General features: G+C 36.5%; 2 protein-coding genes across 3 annotated transcripts in view; one reads left to right on the top strand and one right to left on the bottom strand.

Annotated features, from left to right (window-relative positions):
- Nucleotides 1-4,751: 4,751 nt before the first annotated feature.
- Nucleotides 4,752-13,173, bottom strand: NUDCD2 (NudC domain containing 2). Its single transcript, XM_015067010.3, has 4 exons — nt 12,730-13,173; nt 10,503-10,551; nt 10,146-10,297; nt 4,752-7,803 (listed from the first exon to the last, which is right to left on the bottom strand). Exons 1-4 carry the CDS (start codon nt 12,916-12,918, stop codon nt 7,720-7,722), a joined length of 474 nt encoding a protein of 157 aa, XP_014922496.1. The 5' UTR covers nt 12,919-13,173; the 3' UTR covers nt 4,752-7,719.
- A 223-nt stretch (nt 13,174-13,396) lies between these two features.
- The window catches only part of HMMR (hyaluronan mediated motility receptor), a 35,509-nt gene continuing 34,812 nt past the window's right edge, over nt 13,397-14,093 (top strand). Inside the window, exon 1 of one of the 2 annotated variants that reach the window (XM_027033785.2) lies at nt 13,397-13,617. In XM_027033785.2, coding sequence (XP_026889586.1) covers nt 13,572-13,617 — 46 coding nt within the window. In that variant the 5' untranslated portion in view covers nt 13,397-13,571. The remainder of the gene's footprint in view (nt 13,618-14,093) is intronic. The other variant, XM_015067009.3, reaches the window with a different exon arrangement.

Below are 14,093 nucleotides of genomic sequence, written 5' to 3'. Positions count from 1 at the left end.
TCTCAATTAATAGTATGGCTTTTACCTAATTGTTGCTTTACTTGCTAATGGCTTTTTAGAAGACAAGATTAGGACAAATATGTTTTAATGTGCATTAAAAAGGTGGTGTTTATGCAACATTGGTTACTTCTCTCATGTAGATTCATGACTACTGTGGATATCCTCAGTACAAATTCACCCTTATATTCAGCCCACTTGAAGTTCTGTACAAACTGTCTTACTTTAAAGGGCATTCCAGCAATGTGCTTGGTAATGACAGATTAACAACCAGGTGCTGTGTTAGCCTGCTTAGATCAATTGGTAATTTGAACTGAAACAACAGGATTTTGAAGCAATTATGTTAATTAAACTAAGAAGACAATGAACATTGCAAGGAGTTACTGATACAAAAACTGTTAATAAAGGAAAGTTCCTTTTGCACTTAGCTTAGACATACTTAATAACCCCTCTTTTCAGTGTTAGTTTTCAAAAGGGCACCTGAACCTTCTGTATTTCAAATTATGTAACATACTATCTAAAAACACATTTCTGGGGGGCCTAGCTGGCTCTGTCTATAGAGCATGTGACTCTTAATCTCTGGGTCTTAAATTCAAACCCCATGTTGGGCATAGTACTTACTTAAAAATATAAAAACAGACATTTCTAGATCTAACATTTGTGATTAGCAATGATAGTTTTCTACTGTCAGGTACTACTGTCATGTTTCATATGAATCATCTCAAATCCTCCAAATCAAATCAGAGTATCCCAATTTACAAATGAACTGGAGCCACACAAAAGGTGAGCAATTAACCCAAGGTCACATATCTGATATTTGGGAATGAGGATTTAAATCCAGGCAAAGGCCGTGCTCTTAACCACTGCACATTACCTCCCAAAATAGACAATTACATGGACTTATGAAATTGTGTACTTTACAACTGAAAACTATTTTCTGGCCACATGAACTTCAGTGCCACCATCATGATCAGAAAATAATACTATGGGATTTACTTTTCCTATTTTTACTAATAAAATGATTTTTATAAGATGTGTTATTGCTTACTAAGTTTAAAATCTGTAATTTTTATAAATGAAAATGAGTAAACATAAGCCAAATAGGCTTGATTTACAGATGTCAATTTAGGGCGGGGAGGAGGGCATCTGGCTCACTCAGTACAGCATGCAACTCTTGATCTTGGGGTCATGAGTCTCAGTCCCACACTGGGGGTAGAGAATCCATAAAAAAAATAAAGATAAAAACAGATATGCCAATTTTTTGTGTCAATTTGACAAAATAGATGTTGGAGCAATTAAAATCAGGAATAAAATCTTTGTGTGCACCTGACATTAGAACTTAAAATACAAGAAGCCAAAACAGCATTGAAAAGAGAAATGGACAAAGTTTCAACTACATCTGGAGACTTAAACACTTACCAGTAATCTATAGAACTGCTAGGAAATCAGCAAGAATATACAAAAACTGAATAATACCCACAACTAACTGAATCCCTGACATAAAAAACTTTATCCTATAATAGCAGATTATTCTTTTCAAATAGACATGGAACATTCACCAAAACAGACCATATCCTGGGTCACAAAACAACGCTTAAGAAGTTTAAAATAACTAAAATTACAAAGTATGTTCTCTGATCATAAACTAGGAATTAAGAACAGTAACAGGAAAATCTACGAACACCTGGAAACCAACAGACTTCTCAATAATTCATGGCTCTAAGGGAAGTCTAAAGGGAGTAAAATATTTTGAACTCAATGAAAATATCAAAATGTATGAAATGTAGCTATACTAGTGCTTAGAGTAATTCACATTCAAATTACTTTTATTAAGAAAAAAAAAAAAAAAGTCTCAATAACCTTCCACAGAAAGAAACTAGAAAAAGAGCAGAATAAACCCAAAGCAAGCAGATGGAAAATGGTCATAAAAAAAGGAGGGGTTAAAAAAAAAAATCAAGGAAATTGAAAACAATAAGGAATATCAACAAAACCAAAAACCAGTTCTTTGAATAAAGCAATAAAATTGATGAGTCTTTAGCAAGACTGACAAAAAAGACATAAATGACCAATCTCAGGCCTGAAAGAGGTACCACTATGTTAAAAGGACACTCAGGACCTAACACAAACAACTATGCACATCGAGTTATATGAATTGGTTCCTTGAAAAGACACAAACTACCAGATCTAAACTAAAATAATGTAAACTAAAACTAGATAACCTGAGTAAGTTCTGTTTTTAAAAACTGAATTCAAACTTGGGTGGCTCAGTTGATTAAGTGTCTGACTTTGGCTCAGGTCATGATCTCACAGTTTTGAGTTCGAGCCCTGCATCGGGCTCTGTGCAGACAGCTCAGAGAGCCTGGAGCCTGCTTTGGATTTTGTCTCCCTCTCTCTCCCTCCCCACTCGTGCTCTCTCTCTTTCTTCCTCTCTCCCTCTCAAAAATAAATGAACATTAAAAAAATTAAAAATTAAAAACAAAAAATGAATTCAAGTGCCTGGCTGGCTCAGTTGGTAGAGCATGTGACTCTTGATCTTGGTTGGGGTCATGAGTTTGAGCCCCACGCTGGGTGCAAAGATTACCTAAAACAGTTAAAAAAAAAAAAAACTGAATTTGTTGTTTAAAATCTTACTGGAAAATCCCATGAAACACTGAAAGAAGGCAAAACAAATTCTACAAATCTCTTCTAGGAAGTAGAAGAATCACTTCCCAACTCATTTTATAAGGCTAGCATTACCCTGGTAGCAAACCAAGATAAATATAATACAAAAACCAAAACTACTGACCAGTATCCCAGATGAACAGACACAAAAATCTTCAAGAAACAAATCCAGATACATAAACTGCAGTAAAATACCATGACCAAGTCTGGGATGTGGGAAAATACAAGCAGGTTCAAAATTTGAAAATTAAATCAAAATTTGAAAATCAAACAGGACAGAGATGGCCACTTCCACCACTTCTATTCTTATAGCAAGTGCAATAGGGCAAGAACAAATAGACTTATGGAGTAGTACTGATTAAATAAAACCTCCTGTTTGTGGTTTATGAAGAAAATCCCAGGAATTCATAACAAAAAAAACCCTAGAAATAAGTTTAGAAAGGTTAGCAAGGTCACAGGATGCAAGGTCAACAAACAAAATCAACATTTCTATACACTACTTATATGCAATTGGAAACTGAAATTTCAAAAAATGTATCATTTAAAACAGCTCCACAAAATGAACACTTAGGAATAAATCTAACAAAAGATGTAAATGCTTTACAAGCTAAAAATCACAAAAGGCTCATGATTGAAATCAAAGAGATCCTAAATGGAGAGATGTCCCACATTCATGGATTGAAGACTTATGCTATTCCAATGAAAACCCTAGCAGGACTTTTTTGTAGATATAGACTAGCTGATTCTAAACTTTGTATACAGAAAGGCAAAGGAAGTTAAAACAGCCAAAACAATTTTAAAAAAGAATTAAATTTAAGGAATCTTCTACCCAATTTTAAGACTTATCACAAAATTACAATTATTAAGGTAGTGTGGTATTTGTGAAGGGACAGACACAAAGATCAATAGAATACAATAGGAAGACCAAAAACAGACCCATATAAATAGCAACTAATTTTTGACAAAAGTGCAAAAACAATTTAATGAAGAATGAAATGCCTTCTCAATAAATTATTCTGAAATAATTGGACATCCGCATGCAAAAATATGAACTAGATTTCACAGCTTATACAAAAAAAAAAAGTGACAGATCTAAATGTAAAACATACAATAAAACTTTTAGAAGAAAACACTGGAAAAGAATCTTCATAACCTAGGAGTGCACAAAGAGTTATTAGACACGATGCCAAAAGTATGATCTATTAGAATACATCAAAATTAAAAACATTCACACTTTAAGACACCATCAAGAAAGTGAAAAAACTACACAATAGAACAAAATACATACAAATAATATAAGAGACTGCATACAGAATATATAAAGAACTCTTAAGATAATCCAATTAAAAATGGGCAAAGGATCTGAATAAACATTTCTCCAAGGAAGATATATAAATGGCCAATAAGCACAAGAAAAGATGCTCAACATTATTAGTCATTAGGGAAACACAAAAAACCAGTGTGATACCAGTTCATATCCACTAGGATGACTAAAATAAAAAACAAAAATTGCATAAAAAGTGTTGGCAAAGATGTGGAGATATTTGGTAGGAATGTAAATGGTGTAGCAACTTTGGAAAACAATCCAGAAATTCCTCAAATGATTAGACATAATTTCTATAGAACTTCTAGGTAAGAAATGAAAATATACACGCACATAAAAACTTGAACTTGAATGTTTTGGCTATTATTACTAATAATAGCCTAAAGGTAAAAACCTCCCAAATGTCTATCAACTGACAAATGGATAAATGTGTGGCAGTTATACAACGGATTATTCAGCTGAATAATATATATTATTCAGCCATATAGAAAGATTGAAATACTGACGTACTAGAACACGGATAAACAACTAAAACATTATGTCAAGTGAAGAAGCCAGTAACAGAAGACCACATGTTATGATTCCATGTATATGAAATGTCCAAAAAAGAGAAATTTATGAGAAAGAAAGCAGATTATTCAGTGGTTGCTTGGCTGGGGGTTCCATCAAGGTAGAGAGTTGATAGCTAAAAGGAATGAGTTTTGAGGTGAAATTATACTTTTAATGGGTGAAATGTATACTATGTGGATTATTTTTCAATAAAGCTGGGTTTTCTTTTTAGTATTATGTATGATTCCATTGCTGTAACATTCTTGAAAAGACAAAACTAGAGACAGTCTTAACCAGTGGTTGCCAGGGTCTGAGGCTAGGAGTGGGTTATGACTACAAAGAAGAGCATTGTTTTTGTGATGATTAAACTAACCTCTTGGGGTGCATGGCTGGCTCAGTCAGTAAAGCATGGGTCTACTTGATCTCAGCGTCATGAATTTGAGCCCAGTGTGGGGCATAGAGTTCAGTCTCCTGATTTATGAGGTGCTTACACATACCTCTACATGTTAAAATTCACAAAACTTATGAACAGAATCAATATGTTAAAAATTCACAAAACTATGGGGGCACCTGGCTCACTCAGTTGGTTAAGCATCTAACTCTTGATTTCAGCGCAGATCATCATCTCACAGTTTGTAAATTCGAACCCTGTATTGGGTTCTGCGCTAACAGTATGGACCTGCTCAGGCTTCTGTCTCCCTCTCTCTCTGCCCCTCCCCTGCTGGTTCTTGCTCGCGCTCAAAATACATAAATATTTTTTTAAAAATTTATAAAACTATGAACAGGAGAGTTAAATTTACTGTTTATTCAAAGTATTTTTTTTTCTAAATGTCAAGAAGAGAAGCCAATTAGAAGAAAAAAGCCTCTTCCCCAGCAATTAATTCCTAAAGTAACTGGGTAAAGTGAACAAGGTAGACATTTTGACAAAGGGTATGGCTGGGTTGCATTGGCCCATAATAGGGTGTTCGGGTGCAAGCAGGTGAGGATATCCTTGCTTGGAGCAGGGTGTCGGGAGCCTGAGCAGAGTAAAGAAAGAATTCATGAGAAGATGAGAAGATGACCTAGTATAGGGAACCAAATACATTAAGAATATAGAAATCAGGCTTCTCACTGTTATTGTTTTATAGGAAGGGAGAAAAGAAAAATGAACCCCACGGGATCAGAAATGAAAGCGTAAGTGTGAACTCATGGTTTTAAATATACATATAGAAATAAATACAGATATATATAAGCAACAAAACCACACACCAACAGCAATTGCTCACCAGCACACAATCTTGGCTTCTAAATACCATCCTCCATTTAAAAAAAACAGGGCACGTTAAAAAAAAAAAATGGCTTTTTCTTGAGCTAGGGCAGGGAAACCATAAGTCTGTTATATCTCATGGAAGGGAGTAAGAAATTACTCAAATAATGATGGGACATGTCAAAAGGACAGAAGTCACCTAGAATGGTCTTCCCCTGGCCAAATCAAGAAAAACTGTGAGCATCACAGTAATGGTAACAATAGATTTTAACCCACTGAACAAAGTAGCAAATCATGAGTCCATATAGATATAAGTTGGAAGTTTGATGAAAAACAAGGTAGTACTCTGAAACTACTTTCCCACAAAACTATAAACCAAAAAAGGACAGCTTTACTGTGGATAAGACTGGCAGACATTACTTATTCAGTGATCTAAAGTAAAGACCATCAGAAAAAGGACAAATTAAAGTTACTAACTCATGACAGGATGCAATAAGAACGTGGCATCACTTCTGTAACATTCCTGCCAAAGATGCATAACCTGAATCTAATCAAGAAGAAGTATCAGACAAAACTCAGAACGAGGGATATTGTACAAAACTAGCCTGTAATCTTCAAAAGTGCCAAGGCTGCAAAAGTCAAGAAAAAATGAAGACTTGGTACAGATTGAAGTAGACCAAAGACACCTGACATCTAATCTAAAGGCAAGGCATGATTCCAACTGGATCTTTTTGCTATATAGGACATTACTGGGACAATCAGTTAAACTTGAATGCAATGAAGATGTGAGGATTAGATGGTCAGAAGGTATCAATGCTAATTTCCTGATTTTAATGGTTGTATTGTTGTGATGTAAGAGCATGTTCTTTGAAGGAAATACACACTAAGGTACTCAGAGGTGATGCAGCATCGTATCATAAACTTACAAACAGATCAGGAAGAAAACAATTTGCGTACTTTACACGTAACTTTTCTAAATGTTGGGACTGTTCAAAATATTTCTTAGGGGCAGGTGGCTGGCTCAGTCGATGGAGCATGAGACTCTTGATCTCAGAGTTGTGGGTTTAAGCCCCACACTGGGTATAGAGCTTACTTAAAAATAAAACCTTTAAAAAATATAGACAGAAATATTTTTAAATTTCAAAGGACATAAAAAGAATGAATCACAGTTTTAAGACAATCCATACTTATGTGTCTGGATCACTGAAGAGCAAAATTATGTCACTTACTTATAAACATTAACCATAATTTGCTTTCTGTCACTGACAAAGGACTCACCCAATAACCACATTCACTTTACTGCTTCTGTTTTGTATTAATCCATTCCTATTGTTAGGTTTCTAACTATTTTTCAAATTTCTTGACAGTCATCTCCCAAGGAATAATATGCTACTTCAGAAATTTTCATTAACTCTTGAAATTACATTACTCAGAATATATTTGTGGACTTTTCCTTTCTTAAAACTTTTTTCAGTAATATAATTCCTTGTATGAACTGGTATACTTAGACATAGGGGTCCACAATTCCTATTTAGAAAAGTTTATTGATCATTATTCCTGCATTACACTTATTGAAAGAAAAATTTAATTGTCCCTGAAGGCACCCGGTCATTTCACATGATCTATACCCTAATGTTTTTTGTATTAAAAATACAGGTTAAATATGAAATTAGTAAAATGCAGCATATAAAACTTCATGCTGAGCAAAAAAACAAGTCCAAAAAAAAAGTTACTTTCTATTAGTAGAATAGCTTCCACAGTATTTAAGATGTTTCCTATGTAATTCATATTTGAATACAATTTTTAGAACCATAGTTAAATATATTTTGCAATTTGTTAACTGCAGGTATCCACATTTTCCTTCCATCACATAATCTGTTCCTTTGATTAAGTTGGCAACATCTGCTGAGATCCACAGAATGCAGCAAAAAAAAAGTAGTGGTTATTTCTCAAGATTTGAGAAATCTGGTCCACCTTTAGAGTAGTTTCCTGAGATTTCTGCTCCACTGAAGTCAAAACCAGGATTCTAAAAGACATGAAAAAAATTATGATAAAATAAGACTTTTAAGGAAAAGTATAAGTAACCCAAAAGGGAAATGGTAAAGACATGAACTAGCCACTGACAAAACAGGAAATCTAAATGACCAATAAACATGTGAAAAGATACCAAATTTCACTGTAATCACCAAAACAGAACTTAAAATTAGAAGGTATATTTGAATTTTCAGATCTACAAATGTTTAGAAGATCGATACGTATATTAAAAGGTTGGCAAGTGTATGGACAAACACAATACTTAGTATAAAGTGTGAAAATAGATTTTAATAACTAGCATCATTTGAGAGTTTGCTACATGCCAGGCAGGGTTCTAAGAGCAATGCATTTATTAACATATTTAATCCTCATAATAATCCTATGAAGTAAGTACTAACTCATGCTTCAGTCTCTTTGGAGGGCATTTCACTTATTCAACAAACATTTACTGAGTTCCAACTGTTTGGAAGACACCATTAGAAGCATGTGGAATTCAAGAGTGAATAAAACAAAGATCCCTGCACTGGTGGAGCTGCCATTGTTATAGGAGAACACAAACAATAAAACTGTAAGTTAGCTAGTAGAGGGGTTGGCCAACTTTTCTGTAAAGAGCCAAGTAGTAAATATTTTAGGCTATGAAGGCCGCATAGTCTCTGCCATAACTACTTAAGTCTGGTATCGCTATATGAAAGAAAATACCAAAAGAACAAGCATAGCTGTATTGCAGTATAACTTCACTTCAAAAACTGGGAGTCGGCCAGATTTCACCCATGGACCATAGCTTGCCAGCCCCTGATCCAGAGCGTTAGCAGTTGGTGCAAGCGCCAGGAAGGAAGGAAGGAAGGAAGGAAGGAAGGAAGGAAGGAAGGAAGGAAGGGCGAGAAAAGTAAGGGAAATGAGATTATAGTATTTAAATAGGATGATCAAAGATCAAAATATGCTTTACGGAGCAATGACTTGAAAACAATGAAGAAGTCAGCCAAGCTTTGGGAGAACACTGTAGTCAAAAGGACAGAAAAGGAATGGCCTGGAATATTCAAAAATACAAAAAGGCTAAGGTAATACAATATGACTAAGGTAAAATGACTGAAGCAGACAGTTGCAGGAGAAGAAGTCAGGGAGATCATGGAAGACCACATCAGATAGGGCCTGGAAAAAAAACTTTGTCTTTTACTAGAGTGAAAGAGTTCTGAGAAGAGAAGCGATGTGTTCTGACTTGCATTTTTAAAAGGACTGCTATGCTGTTTTGAGAACACTGCAGCTTGGCAAGGGTAGACGAAAACCATTAGAAGGCTATTAGAGTAACCTAGGCAAGACATTACAGGTGGTCCAGATCAGAGTGGTTGGAAAGTTGGTGGTGACAAGTGGACAAATTATGAATATACTTGGAAGTTAGTTCCAGTAAGGTTTCCTAACAAATTGGATACAGTGTGTGAGGGAGAGCTAGGAATGGAGGATGATTTCCCATTTCTGAACAAGCAGTTTCTATCAACCAAGATGAGAAGGCTAGAGGTATAACAAGTGTGGGAGGAAGTTAGGAAGTTCATGTTGAGTATGTTGAGTCTGATTGGTCAGATCGACAAGTGGAGATGCTGAATATGCAACTAGAAAACATGAGTCCAATACTTCGGAGAAAAGTCTAGACTGGAGATACAAATTAGGAAATCACCATTATATACATAGAAATTATCCATCAAAATTTGAAGAGTGCTTTGATCCAGTAATTCTTCTCCTAGATAAATTAATGGAACACTGGAATAGTTTCAAAAAGATGAAAGAACAAACTGTGAAATAGATACAAATCGAAAAATCCAAATCTTATCAAAAGGGAAGAGCTAAATAAATAACGATGATACAGTCAAACGAGAAAACATTCTGAAGCACTTAGAAGGAGAAAAAAAACAAACAATCCATATAGTGTGATCCTGCATTTATGTTACAAACAAAGCAGCAAGCCAATATATCAATGAGATAAAAATGAAACAGAAGCAAGAAATGGAGAGATGTTAATGAAAGGAACCTATAACTTTTTTACACTATGTAAGTCTATACTAATTAAATTTTTATGAGTTCACTCGTGCATTACTGGTGTACATTAAATAAATTTAAACTTATAAACTATGGCAGTACAAACAAAACCCTCCCCAGAAATTTTGAAAAACTAAAATCTACAAAAAAAGACCAGTAATTTTTCTAACCATTTAATTTTAAAAACTCCTTTAAAGAACTTTTGTGATTTTTCTGTAACCAAATTTGAGTTTTAATTTCAAAAAATAATTTTTCTATGATCTTAAAATGCTTAACAATACATATTCATACACTCATCTGACTTACTTCTTTCTGGAATCTTTCTAATGTAAGTTTTCTCTGCATTTGGTCTTGCACCCAAGGATCAGCTGCATATTCAGATTCTAGAAGAGAAGTCCAACAATTTGCTGCATCTCTCTTTGTCTTTGTAAGAACAATACGGACCATTTTTCTGTCCTCTAAACAAAAAACACAAAGAAATTAGAGTTCATCATAAAATTGTATATTTTCAAAAATCATTAGGTAACTATTTACAATACATTTCTATCACTCTATCTTCCAGAGCTGCAAAGACAAAGAACCTGATACCACAGAAGAAACATACTAAGTTTGAAGACAAGATTAATTTTTAAAAAGATTCCAACAATTATAGATCACCCTTACCCAAAGTCCATGTTCCCTCATCAGCTATTGTAGAATCAAAGAGTTTGCCCTGAAAAATAAACATATTTATTTTAGTACAAAAAAATAAATAAATAAATAAAAATGTTTATTTTAGTACATGAAATATCTATGTACTGAAAACATTAATGTCATTAATTTTTATAAGACTTTCATGATTTAAGAGTTTGCCAATTTCCTTTTTGTTTACAATTTTTTTTAATGTTTATCTATTTTTGAGAGAGAGAGAGAGAGAGAGAGAGACAGAGTGCAAGTGGGAGAGGGTCAGAGAGCGAGACACAGAATCCAAACCATGCTCCAGGCTCCAAGCTATTGGCACAGAGCCCAATGAGGGCTCAAACTCACGAACTGTGAGATCATGACCTGAGCCAAAATTGGACGCTTAACTGACCACCCAAGTGCCCCAACTTTGCTAATTTCCTATCTAATCCAGATGTTAGTTGTCTAGCTTGGTTATGGTAGGGAGATAAAATTTTATACCATTTCAACATATTGATAGGTGTTCAACCCTATCTTTCCTCATAGCAAGTGAAATGCAACCTAGTTTACACTGCTTGGAATATTTACTGACAACACAGGGCTCTCAAAAGAAAGATCAGATCTCCTTAATTTTCAGGAGATGAATAAATATCACTGATCACTTAGCAGCCAAATGTGAAAATAATATCTGAAATGCTTTGACTTTACCAATTAAAATGAACTACAAGAGCTTCCCTGCTGAAATTAAGAAATGCTGTCTTTTAAAATAAACTTGAAAAATCTGGTTCAATCTCTTTGTTGGGCAATGTAGCACTAAAAATTTTTAAAGCACATACTGTAGTTCTGATTTCAGATAAGCTGTGATGAAACTTGTTTTAAGAAAGAAATCAACAGAACATAAGTTTAAAAGAGAATGCATCTGCTCAAATCCATTTTGATTTGTTGCTACTTGCCAAATTTAAGTTTTAGGAAATAAAATTAAAATGCCACATAAAGCAAACACATTTTTTCCTATTTCAACACCAGTGAGAAAAAAATCTTACTAGTCTAAACATGTATCTAAAATCCTGAAGTTGAAGTTACTGCTAAATTGTAAATAAAGTTACTGTTAAAGTCACTGCTAAAGTTCTGAAATTACTAAGGGAAATTTGAATGGTAATCTTAAACCACTGTTCAGGAAACCACGAACTGCACAACTATTCAGAAAGGTCATTAAAATCCAAGCTGACATAAATCAATGTCTTCCACATGACTCTCTCCTTTTCTCTGAGGCACTTAAAGCACTTCCATATTAGAAATAACAGTAACAGCTAGCATGTAAACTCATTACATACCAGGCACTTGCCCAAACTCTTAATTCCCATGGATAGCACCTAATGCTCAAAACAACCCTATCAGAAAGGTACTATAATTATCACACTTTGTGGATGAAGGCATAGGGACACAGAATAATCTCTTGCCCAAGGTTACAAAATTAGAGAAATGGCAGAGCCAGGTATCCTACATCAAGGAATCTCCCTTCGCTACACTATCGTCAAACATCGTGAGTATGTAATCTGGGAAAGAAGTCCAACTTCGACGTAATTGAATTTAACTATAAAGCTTATCCAGGAAAATGCAGTTCTCAGATCTAAGGAGCATGATGAGAATAAAAGAAGTATTATTCTCTCCAAACAACCCTAGACTATCTGCTTGACCACTGCACAAACATGCAGATTTTTGTCTCATTTTGATGAAAAAATAAATCACCTGATATCATCTCTGAATCCTCATCCCTATATCCTTATCCCTTATTTTCTAATTTACTTTTCCGTGACTTCCTAAACATTTATTAGTTTAATTATGCCTCCCTACAAGAACAATCTGTGTGCAAGAAACGTACGTCTTATTCACCTCTGACCTCCTAGCACCTAAATCAGTGCCTGGACGAAAATATATGTACGATAAACATTTGTTCCTTTAAAGATCCAGGTAAAGACCCGCAGAGGAACAAAAGAAGCAGTTTCATTTGGTTGAGAAAGCCAGAAAATTGGGCTCCTCAAATCTCCACTCAACTCAGGACCAGCCTTGAGTGGGGGCTCCGATCAGAACAAAACTAGGCCAATGCTATAGCTCTTTCGGGCAAGGAGCCATTCGGTCTTCCAAGTCTTTCCACGGAAACCCTGAACCTTAGGACTCGGGGACTTAGAGTCCAGGAAGAAACTGGGCACAAGCCCCGACTTGCCGCTACCTTAAGGATCTCGCGACCACCCACGGCCAGCGCCACATGCCGGCTCTGCAGGCCGCACTGGATATCCTGGGCGCGAGTGCCTGGCGGCACCTGAACTTCAATGAACACCTCCTCCAAGGTCTGGTACCACTGACCCCACGGCGTCCCGCAAGGAACCACCCCACTGCGTTCCTCAAACGGGGCCGACATACTCCAGTAGCCTCCCAGCTGCAGCCACAAGAAGCGAGGTGAGCGCACGCGCGGAGCGTCCACGCTTAGGCCACGCCCTGGACAGTCCGCTCAGGTCACTGCACATGCGCAGGGACGTAAGCGACGTCTCAGCGTATTCCTTTTTCCTTTTCAATGGCCATTTAGGACCCTTTCAGTAGCCGGTTTGAAAGAACTGAAACCCGGGGGGTTTACACCCAAGGAACGGCGAGAGGAGGTTGGAACCAGTGAAACTAGAACTCACTGCACTGCCACCTATATGACGCCAAAGGCGGACTTCCGACCTTTTCAGCTATGAAATGCGCTTGCGCAAATGCTGCTCTTCTGTAAGTTACAATTGAGTAACGCCAAGAATGATTGGACACTGCTTGGGAGGAGGCAGTAATAGTCTCCTATTGGCTAGTAACCGGAACTCACGGAACCGCTAATTACAGGCTGCGAGGCCAGGTGCGCATGCTCTTTAGCTGTTCCCGTCCTGGATTGGTGTGCCCAGGGTTTTGGTTTTCGAACCTGCTGACGTGAAGGTGGGCGGGGAATAAGCGGGGAGATTTGAATTTGGAGCGAGTAGGCTGTAAGGCAGCGGGAAGTTGCCGAGGACCGCTAGTGACCTTCGGTTTGTGGAGCTGGTCGTCAACATGTCCTTTCCTAAGGCGCCCCTGAAACGATTCAATGACCCTTCTGGTGCGTACAGGGAAAGGAGCTGGGGGATGGGATATGGTGTCACGCACCTTGCCCCTCTCGGTTCCCTTCATCAGAGGCAAATAGGCGATTTTAGGGCTAGGATGGGTCTCCTTCAACTGACTAGTTTTTCTGGGATCTATACGAAGCATTTACTACATGCCTAGCACTATTCAGAGTGAGAAGGATACAGCAGCGAATGAAGCAAAGTCCCTGCCCAAGTAGCTTGCATTCAAATGGACAGTAGAGCCAATAAACAATTAGTCTGTGGAGAAACTAAAGCAGAGGGAAGGGGATGGGGATAAGGAAGCTATTTGGTGGTCAAGCCCAGAAGGCCTCACTTATTTAAAAAAAAAAAAAAATGACCACTGCTTTTTCGTATGAACTTGTGGATTTCTTGTAGATATTCCACTCAGGAATACAAGAATGCTGATTGGGAACGGCAGTTTTTGGGTAAAATTATGGTAGCTGCGCTTACT

The sequence above is a fragment of the Acinonyx jubatus genome, chromosome A1 (assembly GCF_027475565.1).
Source record: "Acinonyx jubatus isolate Ajub_Pintada_27869175 chromosome A1, VMU_Ajub_asm_v1.0, whole genome shotgun sequence".
Taxonomy (NCBI): domain Eukaryota; kingdom Metazoa; phylum Chordata; class Mammalia; order Carnivora; family Felidae; genus Acinonyx; species Acinonyx jubatus.
Note: the sequence above shows the minus strand (reverse complement) of the source record. Positions and strands in the feature narration are given on the sequence as shown.

What these genes read in the sequence shown, in the direction of transcription:
- NUDCD2 (XM_015067010.3), bottom strand. Translation starts at nt 12,918, where the DNA reads ATGTCGGCCCCGTTTGAGGAACGCAGTGGGGTGGTTCCTTGCGGGACG. An exon ending in GTGGTCGCGAGATCCTTAAG is followed by an intron (nt 10,552 to 12,729) that starts GTAGCGGCAAGT and finishes TTTATTTTTCAG; the next exon opens with GGCAAACTCTTTGATTCTAC. An exon ending in TGAGGGAACATGGACTTTGG is followed by an intron (nt 10,298 to 10,502) that starts GTAAGGGTGATC and finishes TTTTTTGTTTAG; the next exon opens with AGGACAGAAAAATGGTCCGT.